Source organism: Leopardus geoffroyi, chromosome B3, assembly GCF_018350155.1.
Source record: "Leopardus geoffroyi isolate Oge1 chromosome B3, O.geoffroyi_Oge1_pat1.0, whole genome shotgun sequence".
NCBI lineage: Eukaryota > Metazoa > Chordata > Mammalia > Carnivora > Felidae > Leopardus > Leopardus geoffroyi.
Genome location: NC_059337.1, coordinates 43,018,525 through 43,040,161, shown reverse-complemented (window position 1 = coordinate 43,040,161; position 21,637 = coordinate 43,018,525). Strand labels below are relative to the sequence as shown.

Here is a 21,637-nt window from a genome sequence, read left to right as displayed (position 1 = left end):
ATCAACAAAAGAAAGAATAGTTGTTGTATTTTGAAATAATCGAATCCTATACAGCAATGAAAATGAGCAAAATCCATCTAGTGAAAGAAAGGAATGAATCTCACAACAGTGCCAAATCTATAGCAAGGTCTGTATCTTAACCCTGACAGTGACGACACCACTGTTCCCCGTGTGATAAATGCAATACATTTTGGTTTTGTTCAGCCTTTACACACATATCATAATACAATAATTATTTTAAAGATAAAATTTTTAAAGATTCAATCGAACTCGATAATAAGTACTTCTTTAAATCAGGTTATTCATACATTCACTAAAGTGACCAAATCTAAAAGTGAAGACAGTTTTAACTGGTAGGGTCTGACTGGAAACATTTAACAAATAAAATAGTAAAACAGAAACAAATGATAACATTTTCATAAAAATCAGTAACTCATTTAACACAATTCAAGATAATACAGTAAAATGAAACAAAATACCTCTTAAACCACCTAAAAATAATTACCTGCTTGGGTAAAGTTAAGTTATGGGTGCTCTCACTATAACCAATAGCAGTAAAAAGCTTATCTTTCTCCTCTGGAGTCATAATGTCATCAATACCTACAAAGAAATGACAGAATTTAAGAAATCAATTGTTTCAGTTTTACAGGTATAATAAAAAAATCAAACCAAACTAACAGGTGCCCTAAAATAAATAGACATAAATGCTAAAAGCAAAAGCAGCCAGGCAATATCCTCAAATATACTACTTTGCCTAGTTAAAACAAACATCATGTATTTGCTTGCTTAGGCCAAGAAAAGGCAAAAAAAAAAAAAAAAAAAAAAAAAAAAAAAAAAGACACCACTAAGGGAAGGGAATACCAGTCTGTCATAAGGATTTTAGAATTCCCTAAGTATGTTAAAAATTAAGTGAAACTTTTAATACCCATGGAAAAAGTAACAATAAGAAATGCCAGATGTTGACGCTTCTGAATTTAAACTTATAAAATTTCACACAAATAATTTTTCTCAAAATTAGCAAAGTTTTAATTTAGCGAGATAAATCCAGAACTATTCTAGCCTGAAGCATCTGCTCACATGTTTACTAATAATAAACATAGTAAAATTCAACTAACTGGCTAAAATAGAACTTATATTTTTTTCTTATCTGTGTACAATAAAATATCTGACTTGAAACTTACTTTCAGGAATCAAAGATTCTTCATCTTTTTTCTTAGACTCCTTCTTACCCCAAAACCCACTAAACCAGCCTCCACGTTTCTCGCCTGTGTCAGTAGACTTTTTCCTTAATTTTTGCCCAGATCGAATCACCTAAAAAAGTAAAAATTTTAAATTTAAATTTAAAAGTAAAAATGTTTAATTTAATTAAAGAATAAATGCCCTCTTCATATTCAGGTATAGCCAGGTAAGAATAATGGTTAATTTTTTTAACATGACATTAGGTTCAAAACAGTCAAGAAAGCCTTCTGAAATGGTATTCAACATGATTTGGTTAATAGTCCCACTGCTAATTTACTTTCCTACTGATAAAATTTTGATGGGGTTGCATATTGTCAAAAATATAGTAAATGTCTCAATATAAATGCAAATAAGTCAGGCAGAGAAAGACAGATACCATATGCTTTCACTCATATGTAGATCCTGAGAAACTCAACAGAATACCAGCGGGGAGAGAAAGGGAGGAAAAAAGTTACAGAGAGAGAAGGAGGTAAACCGTAGAGATTCTTAAATACTGAGGACAAACTGAGGGTTGATGGGGGTCGGGGGGAGGGGAAAGTGGGTGATGGGCACTGAGGAGGGCACCTGTTGGGATGAGCACTGGGTGTTGTATGGAAACCAATTTGACAATATATTTCATATAAGAAACAATAAAGATTAAAAAAAGAAATATAGTAAGGGTTTCAATATAAATATAGATATATAATATAAATATATACAAATATATAAATATAAATAAATATATATATAATTATAAATAAATATATAGAAAAATATATAAATATAAATGAATAAAATAAAACAATATATGTAAATAAAAATAAAAATAAAAATAAAAACATAAATAAAAACAGATAGCCTTTGAATCTCATTTTATTCTCTTCTCAGTAAATCCTGGCTTGATTTTCTGCTGCTCCCTTTCAAATAGTAAAATGTAGATGAATAACCAAAAAGTACACAACAGAAGGATAAATAGATTTAAGGGGATAAGTAATTTAGACTCTATCTTCTCATTCCCTGAATAAGTAAACTTTAATAATTTTCCCACCTTAGGGGGCACCTGGGTGACTCAGTCAGTTGAGTGTCTGACTCTTGATTTAGGCTGAAGTCACAATCTCATGGTTCCTGGGATAGAGCCCCATGTCAGGCTCAAAGCTGACAGCACAGAGCCTGGTTGGGATTCTCTCCCTCCCTCTCTCTCTGACCCCTCCCCTGCTTGCATGCACACATATGCATCCTCTCTCTCTATCTCTCTCTCTCTCGAAATAAACTTAAAATAAAATCTCTAAAAAATAGTAATAATTTTACCACTTAAAATATATAAAATTTGAAATTGGTAGTGACATGTTTCAAGTCTCCCTGTGTAACAAAAAGTGAAATACTCCAAAAGAGAAGATGAAAAAAAAAAAGGAGAATTAGTAAAGACAAGATGAAACTAAGTAAGTTCTCTTTAATAACCAGACATCAAATAAATAAGGGAAGAGGTCTACGTCTGTGCACAAAACTGTCAAGTTTCATCACTGACAGCTGAGCCATAACTATCTTTTGTCAAGCTTACCAATCCATTTTCAGCATTCGGAAATGTAATAAGTAAAAAAATATACATTTGATTATTTTATATTCCATAGGATATAACATTTGATTTGACTTCTCTTATCATAGAAGATTAATGTGCTATTTTATTTTTCATGACAATTAGAACTTTGACAAGTTATTTAACCTCTCTATACCTTAATTTGCTAATATAAATTGAAGACAGTAATAGTACTTTCCTCAGAATAGATACCCAGCAAACTATATCAACAAAACGGTAACTATTATTTTCGTTTCTATTACTAAACTTTCTACTTTAAAACTTTTCATCAACACAAAGCTTCAGCAAAAACAAATCAATTCTTAGCCACCAATATCTTGAGTTCACCTCAGACTTTGAAACAATATTATTAATTCAAGTGCGTGCTGTGTTTGTCTTTAACTTTGAGATATTTTTTGAGTGGAACTAACTCCATCGTGTCCATAACAACATAAGTCCTAAGTGTTGAAATGTTAGTGAGAAGAGGCACTTGAAATAAAAAACAAGAAATAATAAAATTTGAAAGTGGTTTCAAAAATTTCAAATGTAGCATTTAGATGCAGGCTACATAGTTCAACAGTAAGTATGAATCTTTAAGACAAAGAAATCGTGCAACCTATGAATAGGGCTCTTCCTTTCAACAAAAAGCAGTGACAGAAGAGCACTATGACACCAATGATAATTCAGGAGGAGACTAGGATAGTGCCTGAGAATGTAAAGACTAAGCAGGGGAGAAATGTAACATTTTTGTCACAAACCAGAGAGAAATGCATATGTTCAGGCCCTGTTTGAATCTGCAAAATGAAAGTAAATGGCAAATCAGCTACTGTGGATATTATCATAGCTCAGTGGTATCCAATCCTTGCTGTACTTAAGAATCACCAGGAAATAGGGGCGCCTGGGTGGCTCAGTTGGTTGAGTGTCCAATTTATAGCTCAGGTAACGATCTCATTGTTCATGGATTCATGCCCCGCGTCAGGATCTGTGCTGACAGGTCACAGCCTGGAGCCTGCTTGGGATTCTGTGTCTCCCTCTCTCTGCCCCTCCCCCACTTGCACTCTGTCTCTTGCTCTCAAATATAAATAAAAACACTAAAATAAAAAAAAAAGAATCATCAGGAAACTTTAACAAAAACAAAAACAGAAACAACAATGTCCGAGCCTCACCACAAACCAATTAAATCAAATCCTGAGGAAGTGGACTCCAGGCATTATTTGTTTTAATTCGCTAGGGATTCTAATGTGCAGCAGGATTCAGAACCACTGAGATAGCCAGACAAGAGTTTCCTCAACAACAGCAGAGATCATCAAGCTGGAAGTAGATGAAACTGAGCTATTTTCAGAAAAGACATCCAATTAAATGTAGATCATCTAGATTTACGAACAGTTCTCTATACATCTAAATAGAGGAATAGCTATACAATATTTGATATTTTATTACAGTCTTTTTAAACTAAACTGGGGCACCTGACTGGCTTAGTCAGTAGAATGTGCGACTCCTGATCTGGGGGTCATGAGTTCAAGACCCATGTTGAGTGTAGAGATTACTTTTAAAAAAATGTTTAATCTTTTTAATAACTAAACTAATTCAAAAAAGGGCAGGCACTAAATTTTGTTACCATATTTTTTATCACTCATTAAAATTTTACTTTTTGATAAGAGAAAACATATGTTTCAGCTTTAAGGGAAAACATTTTTATTTTGAAAAATAAGTTAATCATTATAAGGAATTTAAAAAATAAAATGTTGATATGGGACATTAAAATAATGTAGTGACCAACCCCAACATTTAACTTTCACCCTCTCAAATCTCTATTTAAATCCCTAACTAAAAAAAAAAAAAAAAAAGATACAGCCACTATTAGCACTGAAATCTTTGTAAAGCTGTGATCAGCATGTCACAGATTTTGAGGAATTTCAAAATAAACTGAAAATTTTAGACAATAAAGAGAAGACAGAAGTTAATTAATTAGAAAGCAGTAAAAATACTAATTTCAGGGGAACCTGTGTGCCTCAGTCTTTTTTTTTTTTTATAAATTTCTTTTTATTTATTTATTTTTGAGAGAGAGAAAGAAAGAGAGAGAGAGAGAAACAAGTAGGGGAAGGGCAGACAGAAAGAGGGACAGAGGATCTGAAGTGGGCTCTGCCCGGACAGCAGAAAGCCCAATGTGGGGCTTGGACCCAAGAACCATGAGATCACAACCTGAGCTGAAGGCAGCCGCTTAACTGACTGAGCCACTCAGGTGCCCCTGGGTGGCTCAGTCTTAAGGTTAAGCATCCAACTTTGGCTCAGGTCATGATCTCACGGTTCAGGGGTTCAAGCCCCAGGTCGTAGTCTGTGCTGACAGTTCACAGCCTAGAGCCTCCTTCAGATTCTGTATCTCCCTCTCTCTCTGCCCCTCCCCTGTGCATTCTTTCTCTCTCTCTCTCTCGCTCGCTCGCTCGCTCTCAAAAATAAATAATAAACATTAAAAAAAATTTAAAGATACTAATTTCAAACAGTGATAATGATTATGAAGAAAACAGCAAAATAAAAAATAGTGAAAAAAACTTTCCTATGGGGTGCCTGGGTGGCGCAGTCGGTTGAGCGTCCGACTTCAGCCAGGTCATGATCTCGCGGTCCGTGAGTTCGAGCCCCGCGTCGGGCTCTGGGCTGATGGCTCAGAGCCTGGAGCCTGTTTCTGATTCTGTGTCTCCCTCTCTCTCTGCCCCTCCCCCGTTCATGCTCTGTCTCTCTCTGTCCCAAAAATAAATAAACGTTGAAAAAAAAAAAAATTAAAAAAAAAAAAACTTTCCTATATGTTGATGATTATCATTTAAAAAATACTTTCAAAAATGAGAGTTGACCTAGAAATACGTACATAGCATATACCAGTGTCTAATCTCTGGTCTTAATATTATATTATAATTACAACAGACATAACCACTAAGGCAAACTGAGGGAAGGGTACACAGGACCTCTGTGAAATATCTTTGCTTTACTTCTTGTGAATCTACAATTATTTCAAAGTAAAAAATCTCTTATCTATATGAGACCAAAAATGAATTGTAAAACGTATATGACCTAACATAAGGAGGGGTGCAGGACCCTTTCACTTTAATACCCCTCTGCTGTCTTCCCTTCCTGCCCTATGCAGTTAAGGGTCCATGGTAAGTAACTGCAGCCAATTCTCTGCCTCTATTTTAAATTCTGTGACCCTGTGGATTTTCCTTTACAGTGAAAAAACTTCAGCCTTGGATGAAGCTACTTGCCTTTTCTTCATCTATATCCATCCCTTTATCCATGGCACTGAACAATAAACCCTTCCTTTGATTTTTAAGGAACTAGTAACTGATGTTCAGTACACCCACTTAAAGGTCAAGCAACTTAATGTAGAAAGGATTGAAATGATCTGTTCCTTTTGGCAAATCATTCCTTTAATTCATAGGAACAAGCCCAAGCACTATCAAATACCTTCTAACATACTCATACTCAAGGCGACAGCATGGCTCAGACAGTTAAGCATCAACTCTTGATTTTAGCTCAGGTCATGATGTCATGGCTGTGAGTTCCAGCTCCACGTTGGGCTCCACGCTGAACGTGGAGCCGGCTTGGGATTCTCCCTCTTCGTCATTCTCTGCCCTTCCCCTGTTTTCAATTGCACTTTCAAAAGAAATAAACTTAAAAAAAAATACTCCTACTCCTGGACCCCAAAACTGCACCTTGGGGAACCTGCCCTTAAGAAAATAAGAAATGTGGGGCACCAGGGTGGCTCAGTTGGATAAACATCTGACTTGGGCTCAGGTCACAATCTTATGGTTCATGGGTTCAAGCCCCGCGTCAGTCTCTGTGCTGACAGCTCAGAGCCTGGAGCCTGCCTGGGATTCTGTGCCTTCCTCCCTCTCTGTCTGACCCTCACCCGCTCACACTCGATCTCTCTCAGTCTCTCAAAAATAAACAAACATTAAAAAAAAAAAAAAAAAAAAAAAGAAAGAAATTTTTGAGAAAGCATGTAGACAAGGCTGTTCATTGTAGTGTCATTTATAATTAAATATAATCAGTGGGAAATAGTGAAGCAAATTCTGATATATGCACAGAATGGAATACTATTCAGTTATTTAAAATTACGTTGGAGAAATTATTCTACGGGCATAAAAACGGAATGCTATGGCAAATTTTTTAAAAGAAAGAAAAGCAAGTTACAAAACCTTTTCTTAACTCCACATTCCCCACCAGTTACCATTCCATTGACCTGTTCTCTCCTTACAGTAAGGCATCACACTGTCAACACTCAATGTCTCCAATTCCTAGACATCCACTCTCTCTCATTCCTATTGTCTCTACCCACATTTTTCTATAAAAACTGCTCTTTAATTGATTTCTTTATTGCTAAATCCAACAATAAACTTTCAGTTCCATGGTGGCATAAGTCCTATATAGCCCATCCTTCACATTAATGAGTAAAAATTCTGAACAAAATATAAAAATCATCTACAACAGACTCTGAAAACTAAGCAAAGTAGGCAGATGCTAGATAGGAGTCAAAATTTGGAGAAATCATCTCCACCAGAATGAGCTACCCATGTTTTGTTGTTGCTGTTGTTTTTGCATTTTCCCTCACATGTTGTGCCTACCCTCTTTCCCCCCTCAACTTTTCCCTCCTGAGGATGTTCTTGCCTTTGGGCAGTCCCCCTCCCTTTAGTGCAGACATGACCTATGACCTGTTTCTAACCAACAGAATATGACAAAGGTGACAAGATGTATGTGACTATGTGCATGAAACTGTACCAGCTTTCTTGCTGGAATCTCTCTCTCTCCCTTTGAAAAAGCAAGCTGACAGGGCACCTGGGTGGCTCAGTCCGTCAGGCATCCAACTTCAGCTCAGGTCATGATTTTGTGGTTTGTGGGTTGGAGCCCCACGTCAGGCTCTGTGCTGATAACTCAGAGCCTGGAGCCTGCTTCGGATTCTGGGTCTCCCTCTCTCTCTGCCCCTCCCCTGCTCACACTCTGTCTCTCTCTCAAAAATAATAAATAAACATTTAAAAAATTAAAAAGAAAAAAAGGAAAAGCAAGCTGCCATCTTGTGGGCCATGTTAAGAGGCCCATCTGGCAAGGAAATGAAATGAAATGATGAGCTAAGGAGCAGCCTCTACCCAACAGCCAACAAGAAATTGGAGTCCTACATCCCACAGGCACAAGGAACTAAAATCTGCCAACAAAAGCAGATCCTTCATCAGTGACACCCCAGATGAAGCCAGTTTCAGCCAACATCTTCATGGAAATATTTTGAGACCATAAGCAGAGATCTCAGGTAACAAGCTATACCTGAACTTCTGACTCACAGAAACTCTGAGATAATTGTGCATTGCTTTAAGTCACCGGCTTTAAGCCACAGAAAACTACTTCACATGGCTGTACCCTGAGAAAGGGCCTCAGCCATGGAGCACTGAAGAGGCACAGGTAGCTAAACCCCTGAAAGAAACTCCATAGGCTGGCCAAGGAATGAGAAAATGAAGTCCATGAAAACCAGAGAAGATGAGGGAAATACCAGGGGCAGAAGAGCCAGGGAATGGATTATCTCTTAATTCTGTGTATGAACCTGCACAAATTTCAGTCTAACCCAAGCTCCCCGTGTATGAAAGTGACCTAAACAAAAGGGGAAAAGATATAGAGACCTGCACAAGTCTCCAACTAACTCCTCTAGTATTCATGTACAAAATGGACCCAAACCAATGACATACCCAGAATGGAGCCTGACACAGGGCTCGATCTCATGGCATTGAGATCATGACCTGAGCCAAAAGCAAGAGTTGGACACTTCAGTGACTGAGCCACCCAGGTGCTGGGTATGGATCCAATGGTCAGATAACCTCAATGCTGAAACCAGCAGAGAACCACTATAGTTTCTGCTAGATGATATGAAAGGAAAGACACTTGAAATGACTAAAAAGATTAGAATTTTCAGTAGAGAAATGGGAACTATAAAAAGGAACTCAATATGAGTTTTAGACATGAAAAACATATTATTTGAAGGAAAAACTCCTAGGATGGGCTCAACAGTAAAATGGGGATGACAGAGAAAAATATAATCTTGAAGACGTATCAATAGAAATAATCCAATTCAAAGAACAGAGAGTAAAAAGATTGATTAAAAAAATGAACAAAGCCTCAGAGATTTGTGGCGTATCAAAAGGTCTCATATATATGTATATATGTACACATTTGTATGTGTATAAAACTTGAATCCAAGAAGGAAAGAAGAAATCTAGACCAAAAATTATTTCAACACAGGTTTGAATTACACAGCTCCACCTATAGATTTTTTTCTATATATGTATAGTGCCATAAATACATTTTCCTTATGATTTTCTTAAGAACATTTTCTTTTCACTAGCTTACTTTGAGAGTACAGTATAGAATACATATAACATAAAAAATATGTGTTAACCAACTGTTGATGTTATCAATAAGGCTTCTGGTCAACAGCAGACTATTAGTGGTTACCTTTTGGGGGAGTCTAAAGTTAATGCAGATTTTTTACAGTGTAGGGGGTCCCTAACTCCTGTATTGTTCAAGGGTTGGCTGTGTGTGTGTGTGTGTGTGTGTGTGTGTGTGTGTGTATAAAACTGGGAGTCCTAGACAGAAAAAAGAAAGGAATGTGATCAAAAATTATTTGAGGAAATAATGGCTGAAACATCTCATATTTTGGTAAATCTAATGGTCAATTCTCAGTCCTCAGCTCAGTTGACCAATCAGATGCATCTGTCACATATGATCACTGCCTCTTGCTTGCAATTCTTTCTTCACTTGACTTTGAGGATATTATTCATAGAGCTTCCCAACTACATCCCTGGCAACTCCTCCATGATCAACTTTGTTGATTCTCATCTCTCTGACCTATAACAATAGAATGCTTTGGGTCTTTGGAGTACTCCTCTAGCTACTTTAATTTCCGAGGTGATCTCATCTGATGTCACGGCTTTAAATACCATCTATGTACTGACAACTCCGAAATGTATATACTTAGCACAGATTTCTCTTCTCAACTATAAATTTATGTATCCAACTGTCTACTCCATACATCCACAACTTTATTTAAAAGATAGCTAAACTTAATACGTCCCAAACTGAATTCTTGATCTCTCCCACCTCACCCAAGCTTATTCTATCCAGACTTCCCGATCTCATTTCATGGAAACTCCATCTTTCCAACTGCGACAGGCCAAAATCTCTAAAGTCATCTCCAATTTCTCTGTTATAACCCGTATCTAATCAGTTGGGAAATATTAGCTCTATGTTCAAATTCTATCCAGAATCTGACCTTTTCTCATCACCTCCATTGTAACCACTCTCAGCCATTATCTCTCACCTCAAGTATTTCAATAGCATCCCTAACTGATCTCTCCCTAACTTGTTCTCCTTTTTACACAAAAGAGCAGACTGAGTTTTAAAACATAAGTTAGACTGTATCATTCCATTCTCAAAATGGCTCCCTAATTCAGAGTAAAGGCCAAATTCACACAATTACTTATAAGACCCTAACAATCTGGCACCCTCTCCAACTCCCATAAGCACCCTTCCTACTCCTCCACTATGTTCCACTCTGACCTTGCTAACGACCACTCTCCTCTCTCTCACCACTCAGTTAGTTCCGTGAGTGAACCAGACAGTCACCTCAAAACTTTTCAGCTTGCTATATTCTTTCTGCCTGGTACACTTTTCCCTCAGAAAGCATTCTGGTTGATTCCCTCACATGCTTCAGGTGTTTACTCAAATGTTTCCTTCTTAGTGAGGCTTTCCGTGACCACCCTATTTAAAACTGCAACCCTCATCATCATTACTGCCTGGCCCCAGTGATATATTCTTTTTCTGTATGCCCTTCAACTTTATTTTTATTTATGTTTTTATTATCTTTCTTTCTACTAGAATGTAAGTAAGGGATTTTTGTTCTGTTAATTTCTGTACGCTAATACAGATGATGATGATGATGATGATGATGATGATGAAAAAAAATTACTTATTTACTAATTACTATGTGCCAAGCACTCAGTAGTCTAAGTGCTTTACATGGATTATCATGTACTCCTCAAAGTAACCCTGTGATGTACATACTATGAATTAATCCTATTTTACAAATCAGGAAACTGAGGCATTGAGAGATTAAAGAGCTAGCCCAAGATCATACAAGTAGGCAAAGCTGGGATTAGAATCCAGACCATCTGACTCCAGAGTCCACACTCTTAACCATGATGCTAGTAAAATAGGCACTCAATGAGTACTTACTAAGTAAATGAATGAATAGGCATGTGCTTTAATCCCATTTAAAAATGTGGGGCACCAGGGCGACTCAGTCAGTTAAGCGTCCAACTTCAGCCCAGGTCATGATCTCATGGCTTGTGGGCTTGTGGGTTCAAGCCCTACATTGGGCTCTGTGCTGACAGCTCAGAGCCTGGAGCCTGCTTCAGATTCTGTGTGTGTGTGTCTCTCTCTGCCCCTCCCCCAATCACACTCTCTCTCTCTCTCTCTCTCTCTCTCTCTCTCAAAAATAAACATAAAAAAAATTTTTTTGAATATGAGTATGTGTACAGAGATCTATAAATATCAAAAAGACTAAAAAATATACAAAAAATTATCAACTGTAGGTATATTCAGTGTGAGATAATAGCTGTTTCTATTTTATTTCTTTGTGTATCTTTATTTCCTAACTTTCCTACAGTGAGTTGTATTGTACTTGCAATTTATTTTTTTTTAATTATCAAAAGTGTCATGTTACAGAATAGGATTGACATGGAACAATGGAGACATGCCATTATTGGTAGGATATGCCAAGTGGGATAAGTCAGCATGAATTGTGAAATATAAACAGACTGATTCCAATTATGGTAAAAAAGAAAAGAAGTAAGAGAAGGAGAGAAGGAGGAAGGGAAAGAAGAAGGAAGGGAGGGAGGGAAAAGGAAACAAGGCAAAGACAAAGTGAAGGGACGGGGGATAAAGAGCAAACTTAAGTCAGCACTTAGGCATGGGAGAAAAACTACAAGACTGTATGTCAATATGTTAACAGCAGCATTCTATGTTGCTAGGATTACAGACAACTTTTATTTACTTTCTTTTGGAGAGTTTCAAATTTTTTGTCATAAAATTAAAATTTTGGGGCACCTGGGCAGCTCAGTCAGTTAGGTGTCCAACTTTGGCTCAGGCCATGATCTCACTGTCTGTGAGTTTGAGCCCCACGTCAGGCTCTGTGCTGACAGCTCAGAGCCTGGAGCCTGCGGTGGATTCTGTGTCTCTCTCACTCTCTCTGCACCTCCCCCACTTGTGCTCTGTCTCTCTCTCAAAAATAAAATAAAAACATTAAAAAGAATTTTTTTTAATTAAAATTTTTTTGCCCTTTCATGTTAATGTGTTCTTTCCAATGTTCCAATTTTTTCTCCTGAGACTAAATGAAGGCATGAAAACTCAACCTTTATACTTGAATAAATCCCCTGAAACTTAAGACTTCCTGATCTTAAGTTTAAAGGAGTAATATTAACATGTTTAAAACATAAAATGAGCAAATAAAAATGAATACCTCAACTTGTGCTTGTTGCCTTGCTAAAATTATGTTAAAAACATCTAGAGTCTTCTCCAAATCCTGTAAAATACAAAGAGACACTTGTAAACAAGAAAAATGGCATTAGATTAAAAAAAATTTTTATTCTAAGATTTCTAGGCTTATCCAGTCCATGAATAAACATTAATTGTGATCTCATGTAAGTGTAAGTATAAATTTGCATGTACACTTGACTATTCTACTTATAGTTTTTGCAATAAGGGAAGTAAGTTTTCCAAGAAAGCAAACCCTCAAAAAATACAATATAAAAGTAAGAATTTTAATAAGATCATTATAGATACAGAATATTTAGGAGAGAGGCTTTTTTTAGGTATTATCCTTATGGTTCTTACTTCTGACTCACTCTAGTCTATAGTATTTTATAACGATTGTACTATAAAACACAAAATTTAAGAATGCAAAATTCTGTAAATCCACAAAAAGCTAAAGTAGAAAATGACTTGGGGAATTTAAATAAAGTATGTAAGAATCTAATATGTATTGGTGACCTGTGTATTAGGTATTCTATGTGCTATTTCATGCAATTCTCAGAACTCTGTAAGATCCTGTTTCCATTTTATACATAAGAACATCAGACCTCAGATGCTGAGACACTTGATGCTTTTTCTAATATATAATATTAATGATTCTCATGTATTTCAGAATAATGGGAATTCAATTAATTCTTTACATTATGAATTTGTGGCAGAAGTAGTCATATAATCAAGACCAGATGATATTAAGCAACTTATATACTCAGAGTCGTGTTTCTCTATTTTTCCAAAGGGATTCCTATTTTAAGGAATAAGAGCTATTTTTTTTTATAAATAATATTTTGAGCTCCTAAAAAAAGCCAGTAACAAAACTAATAACATATATCTAGCTAATAATAAATATATATTTGAACAGCTCTGCTACTAATTTTCTAAACATTATTATAAAAAAACAAGCAATTTCTCCCAATAGTTTCTAGTAACCACATTTTATCTGACATTAGGATGGAAAAGAAAGATTTGTTTAAAGAAGAAAAAACTGAAAAAAAAAACTCTGCATTTTTTCAAAAAAAGATCAGTCCTATTCTTCCTAAAATTATATTTTATATTTATAATTTAGAAAAATTAACACTGAAGGATGATTTAACAAGTAATAGCTTTCACTAATATATGCAAAATATACCTGAATTTGTTTCTGTATTTCTTCTGGGACTTTAGTCTGGGTTAGCTTACTTTTGTAGGCACTTTTATAACTCTTGAGCAACTGCCTGTGTTTTTTTATGTTACTCCATGACCACATCTGTGTATACCTTCTTATATGAACTTCAAGAACAGAATCAATTGCATATTTCCACCTGCAAATCAAATTTTAATGTACACTTGAATACAAAGGTTTAAGAAAAAAAGCAGGAAAATGGCTTTGACTTTTGGATCTACAGTGTTACATTTTTGTGTTCTTATTAATCATTCTCCTATAAGAGCTCAGCAATAACATTTCAATTGTCCAGTACAATTCTCTGACATAAACAGATTACAAAATGAGCAAACAACTCCAATAAGAGGGTATGTCAAAGCAAAGTCATAAAGACACAAAATGACATGTTATGCAAAATGAATACTATCTCAATATGGTTATAACATTGAGCCCATGGACAGGAAGACCAAAAAATGATTAAAGTCTTAATGCTAAGTGGAAAATTCAGTAATACTCTAAAAGCAAGAGTACAAGAGAATGTGTTTACGAAAAATTAACAAAGACATAATACAAAAGATATCCTTTTCATGTCTAATAAAGAAAAAAAGTGGTTTCATCACATGGCTTTAAAGGTCTCTTAAATCTGAGAGTTCCTAACTCTATTATATATTTCTCAAAAAAAAAAAAAATTCTAACTTACCATTGTCGACCATTGGTATGAAGTGGTAAATAAGGCTTATATTTTCTGTAAGGGGCATTTCTAGCCATATAATCCAATGACTCCAAAAGGTCAATCATACTTAAGTACTATTAAAACAAAAATACAGTTATAATTATTACATTTCACACATGGATAAACACCATATTTTATTATATTTTCAGTCTCACAAGACTCCAACTTCCTTGAAATAATGACAATCATGGTTGCTTGTTAATATATTTCATCAAATTGGGGCACCTGGGTGGCTCAGTCGGTTAAGCGTCCGACTCTTGATTTTGGCTCAGATCATGATATTACATTTCATGGGTTCCAGTCACTGAACCAGCTACACGCTGACAGCATGGAGCCTGCTTGGGATCCTCTCTCTCTCCCTCTCTCTCTGCCCCTCCCCTGCTCATGCTCTCTCTCAAGATAAATTTTAAAATATATGCTATATATATATGTGTGTGTGTATATATACGTACATATATATGTATATACATATATATACATACACACGTATACATATATATATTATATATATATAAAATATATATATTTCATCAAATTTAAGACACCATCAATTCTAAGTTGTAACGTAATTTTTAAGTTCCACTATAAAAAGAAAAAAAAACAATGCTGCCAATTAAAACTGTCATACCATCAACAATAATAATAATACATCCTATTTTCAAATATGCTAAAGTGTAAGATAAAGGCACATCTTAGAAACAACCAAACACACTATCTATAACTAGTTACCTGGAACATGATTGTTCCTAAAACTACGTATTTTCCTCTGGACCATCATTTCAGCATTGACTATCTATGAGCTGATTTGAAAATGGCTCCAGAAAATCATTATATAACTAAGGCAAGATAAACGTATTTAATTGTCCATCTTATCACCAATACAACTCTGCAAGTACCAGGTAAGCAATTCAAATGAAGGGAAACACACATACACAACATGACTGTACATAAGATAAAGAAAGGGGCAAATCTAGCTATTTCTTCTGTTTTTCTTAACATATTTTTACCAAATGGTTACCACATGGTTATTCACCACTTACAGTATGCATAGTCTGAACTTACATGTATTGTAAGTTTAAAATACACCCTAGATTTCAAAGACTTAGGAAAAACAAAAGGATGTAAAATATCTTAATGTTTTATACTGATTACATGCAGAAATGATAATATTTCAGGTATGCTAGCTTAAATGGAATGTTACTAATTTTACTAACTAATTTCATCTTTTCTTTTTACTTTGCTAATGTAACAACTAGAAAATTTTAAACTAATTTTAAATTACATTAAAATTTTAAATTAAATTTTAAATTACATATACAACCTGAATGACAGTAATCCCCTCCTTATCCACAGGAAACATGTTCTAAGACCCCAAGCAGATGCCTGAAACCATGGATAGTACTGAACCCTACATATGCTATGCTTTTCCTTTACACATATAATTCTAATAAAGTTTAATTTATAAATTAGGCACAAGAGATTAACAACAATAATAATAGAAGAGAATAATTATAACAAGATGCTGCGATAAAAGTTAAGTGAATGTGGTGTGTGTTTCTCTCTCAAAATATCCTATTGTTCTGCACTCACTCTTCCTCTTATGATAAAATGCCTAATGATGATACAAAGTGAGGTGAATGATACAGGCACTGTGACATAGTACTGGGCCACTAGCGACCTTCTGATGATACATCAGAAGAAAGGTCATCTGCTTGGAGACCACAGTTGACCCGTGTAAGCAAAATCAAGGAGAAGGAAACCGTGGAGAAGGGGGGACTACTGTACATTCTTATTGGACTGCACTGAGCTAAAAGTCATTTAGCTAAATAAATCCCTGGTCCTCCCTTCATTTTCAGTTCCCCAGGTCTGCTACCCAAACTCCCCGTGCATGTAACCAAATGAGAAACAAATGATGGAAGATAAAGCTGCCAACATAAGCTATTCTAAAAATTAAGTAGACAATATTTAATACGAATATGTCTATTAAAATTTGAGGAAGAAAAAAACACATTAAAATCTTCCATCAACAACTGAGAATTAAATAGGAATAATGTCATTTTTTATAACTTGGTAAGATACTCTACCAAGAAGGAAAAGATCACATAAAATGAAGGAAATATTTTTTTTAATTTGATATCTATTTTCTTAAAAAAAAAAAAATACACACACACACACACACACACACACACACGTGTAAATATATAAAAGAACCACCAGAGCATTGGAGAGGAGCATCAGAGAAGGAATAATCACAAAGGACAAATGAAGTTGAGATTCAAAGCTGATCAAAGCTAGAAATGTCCACCTGAATCTTACCTGAGGTTTGGTCAATTCAACGGCAATATTCTGTACTTCTATGTTCCCATCAAGTTTGGGAGTTTTCAGCTCTGTTTCTGCATAAGGATTCATGTAGAGCTTTGCAGAAGCTGATATTGGCTGGAAAACTTTCATCACATGGGAAGACATAAAATATGTTTATAAGCCCTTACAAATGAACAACTATAAATAATTATGAAAACACTATTCTGAAAGTACAGAAAAATGACTAAAATACGTAAAAAATGTAACAAAACACTACCAAAAAATATTTAAGCATCTACTTATCTGCATAACATCGACTATAAGTTAAATGGGGATCTCTAAGGAGGAAATTGTACTCCTATGCTTCTAAGTAAAAATGCACAAAATAGTAGACCATCTACTCTTGGTTATTCTGGCTATATAAAATTAGGTTTCTCTTCCTTACTACGAGACATTTAATGATTTTATTATTCATTAAAAATATTATACAAGGTAGGAAACAAAATTTGATTATTTGTTTTATTTAATCACTGGCAGAATTTAGAACAGAATCATGAATGAAATTCATACTACCAAGAAAAAAACTGCTTACCACTTTACAATTTTCAAAATTATCATTACATATACAATCTTAGAATCAAATAAAGAAAATATCCCTGAAGTTAAGAACCAGCATGAAAAGGCATATTAGGGAAGATGACAGGGCAAAGTAATATATTTAACTGTGAACAGTATCGAACTTAGATAAATTGTGATATCGTACAGCATTTACAATTGCATAAGATTGTATAAAATTTTTAACTTATTTAAAGGTTATTTACAAGTGGAGGATACCACTTATAAATGAGGTTGTAGATTTCTCTGAAATAGTTCTTTCACGTATGAAACTAAACACTTTCATCTGAAAACATCATCATCGTTAAATGGAGAGGTCTATGAACATAAAGAGAAAGTAACAACTCTTACATCATGGCAGTCAACTATAAAATATGAAGAAAATGAGAGTGAACCACAGTAATATAGAATATGCAAGAAGATGAGCATGAAAGCTCAGGACAAACACAAAGGGGTGTACTAAATTTAACACAAAACAAAACAAAAGCCTCTTTAGAATGAAACTAAAATGGAGAAAACAGCATAAATAAATAAACAGGCTCATTTGTTATAGGGCTATTGAAAAATAAGTAAAGGTGAGGGTGCCAAGAATTAGAAAAGCCCAGTTAGAAAATCTCTATGGGGGCACCTGGAGGACTCAGTAGGTTAAGTGTCTGACTCTTAGTTTTGGCTCAGGTCATGACCTCACAGTTCATGGGATCAAGCCCCATGTTGGGCTCTGTACTGACAGTGCAGAGCCTGCTTGGGATTCTCTCTCTCTCTCTCTCTCTCTCGCTCTCACTCTCTCTCTTTCTGTCCCTCCCGTGCTCACACACACACTGTCTCTGTCTCTCTCTTTCTCTCAAAATAAACAAACAAATAAATAAATAACTCTAGAATCATTGGTTTGTCATAACACTGCAATAGTGACATGGTAAGGTTGACCTGAATACCAAAATCTCAGAAACTGAGTTATTAAACAAAGAAAACCTAAAGCCCCAAACAAACGTGATAACAAGGTAAAAAGAAAACAGGGAGGTCAAGGGTGTTTAGTCACTGGGAATGAACTACAGATGTACTGCCCTCCTCTCTCTTACTCTCCCGTGGTATGTATATGTCATAACCTATTCCTAAACACTTAGGTATAATCCAAATAGGCTATATTATAAAACTAAAATATAAAATCCATACTTTTGTCTTGTCAAAGTAACTTTACCACAAAAAGTATATTATGGCAGAGTATTTAAATCTACGCTTTCTATAATATGAAGTAAAACTTTTACCATTACTTACTATATTGATGATTTGCAGGTATATTGCTACTTGTAAGAATTCCACTTTTCAGCTGATCCTAAACAAAAATTTGAGGATGAGAATGAAAAGAAATACACACATATTCATCTACACATGGGGGGGGGGGAAATGTTGTTCTTAAATCAGTATCTTTATTTTCCTCTTTTTAATTAGTAGTCCACAAGAAAAGCACACTGAGCATTATTTATGGGTATATTTCTTGGAAAAAAATATAAAAGTAGATAATTTTTTAAAATTCTAAGTATCTAGGTCGCCTGGGTGGCTCAGTCGCTGAAGCGTCTGATTTCAGCTCAAGTCATGATCTGGCAGTTCATGGGTTCCAGCCCCGCATCAGGCTCTGTGCTGACAGCCTGCTTTGGATTCTGTGTCTCCCTCTTTCTCTGCCCCTCCCCCACTCACGCTCTGCCTCTCTCTCTCAAAAATAAATAAGCATTAAATCAATGAAAAAATAAAATAAAATAAAATTCTAAATATTTAAAAATGTTACAGTATTATGTTCCCCTCTGACTAAAAAAGAAACAACAATGGGGGGGGTGGGGGGGCGCGTGGGGGAGGTGCCTGGATGGCCCAGTTGGTTAAGCGTCAGACTTGGGCTCAGGTCATGATCTCACGGTTCATGGGTTCCGGAGCCGCATCGGGGCTCTGTGCTGACAGCTCAGAGCCTGGAGCCTGCTTGCAATTCTGTGTCTCCCTCTCTCTCTGCCCCTCCCCCATTCACGCTCTGTCTCTCTCTCTCTCAAAAATAAATAAACATTAAAAAAAATTAAAAAAAAAAAAACAAAAAACTAAACATCCATGAACTGAGATCTTAAACACTTTCTAGACAAAGGCAAATTATTTGCTACAATATCTTTCTGAGAAATAAGAGAATCTTGTAATTAATTAAAGTTCAGAAAATTCAACTGTTCTTCCTTTTCCCTCTTAGTAAATAAAAATGACTAAGACTAACTTAGCACACTGAAGTTTTAAACTGACCTTTCACTGTTCAGGAAATCATCATCACAAATGCTTACAACATTTGCTAAGGTCAACTACACTTCAATTAAAAAAAAGTGCGGGGCGCCTGGGTGGCGCAGTCGGTTAAGCGTCCGACTTCAGCCAGGTCACGATCTCGCGGTCCGTGAGTTCGAGCCCCGCGTCGGGCTCTGGGCTGATGGCTCAGAGCCTGGAGCCTGCTTCCGATTCTGTGTCTCCCTCTCTCTCTCTGACCCTCCCCCGCTCATGCTCTGTCTCTCTCTGTCTCAAAAATAAATAAAGACATTAAAAAAAAAAAATTAAAAAAAAAAAAAAAAAGTGCTAAGATGTTCTTTAGCTCTGAAAGGTATCATCTTTCCTTACAACACTCTTCAAGTAATCGTTCCGACGTGAAACACCACAATGTAACCAAAATGCCATCAAAATGTGAGGGTAAAAAACCAGAAATGCAGTTTTAATGTAATAGTATAGGTTATTATTTCACTGTGTAGTGAATGGTTTCACAAAGATCTTCAAAAATACCAGTTTATATTTTGAAGTTTATTTATTTTAAATTAAAAAAAAAAGAGTGGATTCCAAAAACTGTGTTTCACAATTCTGATATAGTTAAATACAACTTAAACAAAAGACTATATCCTGTTCTCCTTCAGCACTTCTTATGTTAAAAAAAGTTTAGGGAGTGTAGTGAGCTCTTCAGGCATAAACTGAAATTACCAAAATCTGTTCCTTCGATCCCTGGTAAGACATGCCGCAGTTTACATTCCAGTAGGCACTAAGACTATCAAGTCGTACAAGCTATAAAAGAAAAATCAAAGAGGTCAAGCAACTAACACATTAAAATTATGAAGCAATATTAAAAGATTATTCTCATATTCACCCTAACATTATCCAATTGCCATTTTGAGCTTTTCAAGAAAAAACTTGAGCAAATATGGGGAAAACATAATCATGTTATTCATGGACTTTATTATTAACCTTAGCATTTGGAAAATTGTGCTTCCGGCAACACTATTTCCAAGGAAATTTGTTCATTCAATTATCAAATATTAATTGACAATATACTATTTAACAGGCCTTGTACATGTTTTGTTGAATAAGAAAGACATGATTCCTCCAATGGACAGGAATGGCTGTTTAGAGGGAGGGGTGAGGGGGAGGAGAATCTAGAACAACAAGGTGGGGAAAGCTACAAATTCATAATGTTTATTAACATATTTAAAGTATTGTGAAGTCCTGTGGTTTAAAACAAAATGAAACATACTGTTTAATTATGTACAGCTTAGTACTTCCATCAGTAATCTTGACCAGAGAATATTTTTTCTATAAATCTAATATCTCAATTACCTAATGCTCCACAAAATACATTTGGAAAATATTAATTTTTCTGATTCCTTTTGCTAGGGGAAGAACCTAAACCTCAGAAAAGGTAAGTGATCACAGAAGGTCACACAGTAAGCAGAGCCAAAACCAGGCCCTACACTTGAGTCACTCTTCAATGGCACATTGGGCTCCATCAAGGTTTCAAAAAAAATATGTTAAGTGTGTGTTCCTAGAAAAATAATAACAAATTCTTAATCCAGTCTAATACCTTGTATATAATTTTTTCTGCTTCATTTAATATGCATGGAGTCCAATGTTCATTTGCAGTCTAAAAGAAATAAAGAATAACTGTGAAACATAGTATATATATCATAAAACATTGCTCTAATATTTATAAACTATATCAAAATAGACAAAAGAAAAGACATCTGGCTAATGTTGACTACTGTTACCTGTTCCCTTACATATCTATTTGACAAAATCAAAGGAATGGTGAAAACAGAATTGAGGAGGTTCTAATTTAACCGAGTTCCTTCATCCAGAAAATTAGAGTTGCTATTTGTCTAAACTATGTGTCTGTGGGGAAGGAATTGGATATGAATAAATGAATAAAAAAAAAAAGCTAGCCTATGAGATAGTGAATAAGAAGGTCCATATTCTTTTAAAAGATCAAATAAATAGTTATTGCAAAATAGGAAGAAAACCACGAGAATATGGAAATCACAGCATGACCATGTTTCTAGAAAGTCAGCATAGTCAGTTAAGGCCAAATGCCACCATGAGATAAACTAAAACTAATTTATTGAGCAGTCAGGGCATTACCGATGGACTTGTTAAGAACAATTTCAGAGGC

At 35.3% G+C, this 21,637-nt stretch overlaps 1 protein-coding gene across 5 annotated transcripts in view; it reads right to left on the bottom strand.

Moving 5' to 3' along the window:
- VPS13C (vacuolar protein sorting 13 homolog C) overlaps positions 1 to 21,637 on the bottom strand; it is a 202,233-nt gene that overhangs the window by 141,603 nt on the left and 38,993 nt on the right. For all 5 annotated transcript variants that reach the window (XR_006704645.1, XM_045449539.1, XM_045449540.1 and 2 more), the window contains 9 exons: positions 21,053 to 21,112; positions 20,179 to 20,259; positions 18,469 to 18,526; positions 16,597 to 16,724; positions 14,248 to 14,354; positions 13,536 to 13,707; positions 12,339 to 12,401; positions 1,182 to 1,311; positions 506 to 600 (listed from right to left, as the gene is read on the bottom strand). Coding sequence is in view for 4 of the 5 variants with exons in the window: in XM_045449539.1 (XP_045305495.1) it covers positions 506 to 600; positions 1,182 to 1,311; positions 12,339 to 12,401; positions 13,536 to 13,707; positions 14,248 to 14,354; positions 16,597 to 16,724; positions 18,469 to 18,526; positions 20,179 to 20,259; positions 21,053 to 21,112 (894 nt within the window). In the remaining variant the exon portion in view is untranslated. The remainder of the gene's footprint in view (positions 1 to 505; positions 601 to 1,181; positions 1,312 to 12,338; positions 12,402 to 13,535; positions 13,708 to 14,247; positions 14,355 to 16,596; positions 16,725 to 18,468; positions 18,527 to 20,178; positions 20,260 to 21,052; positions 21,113 to 21,637) is intronic.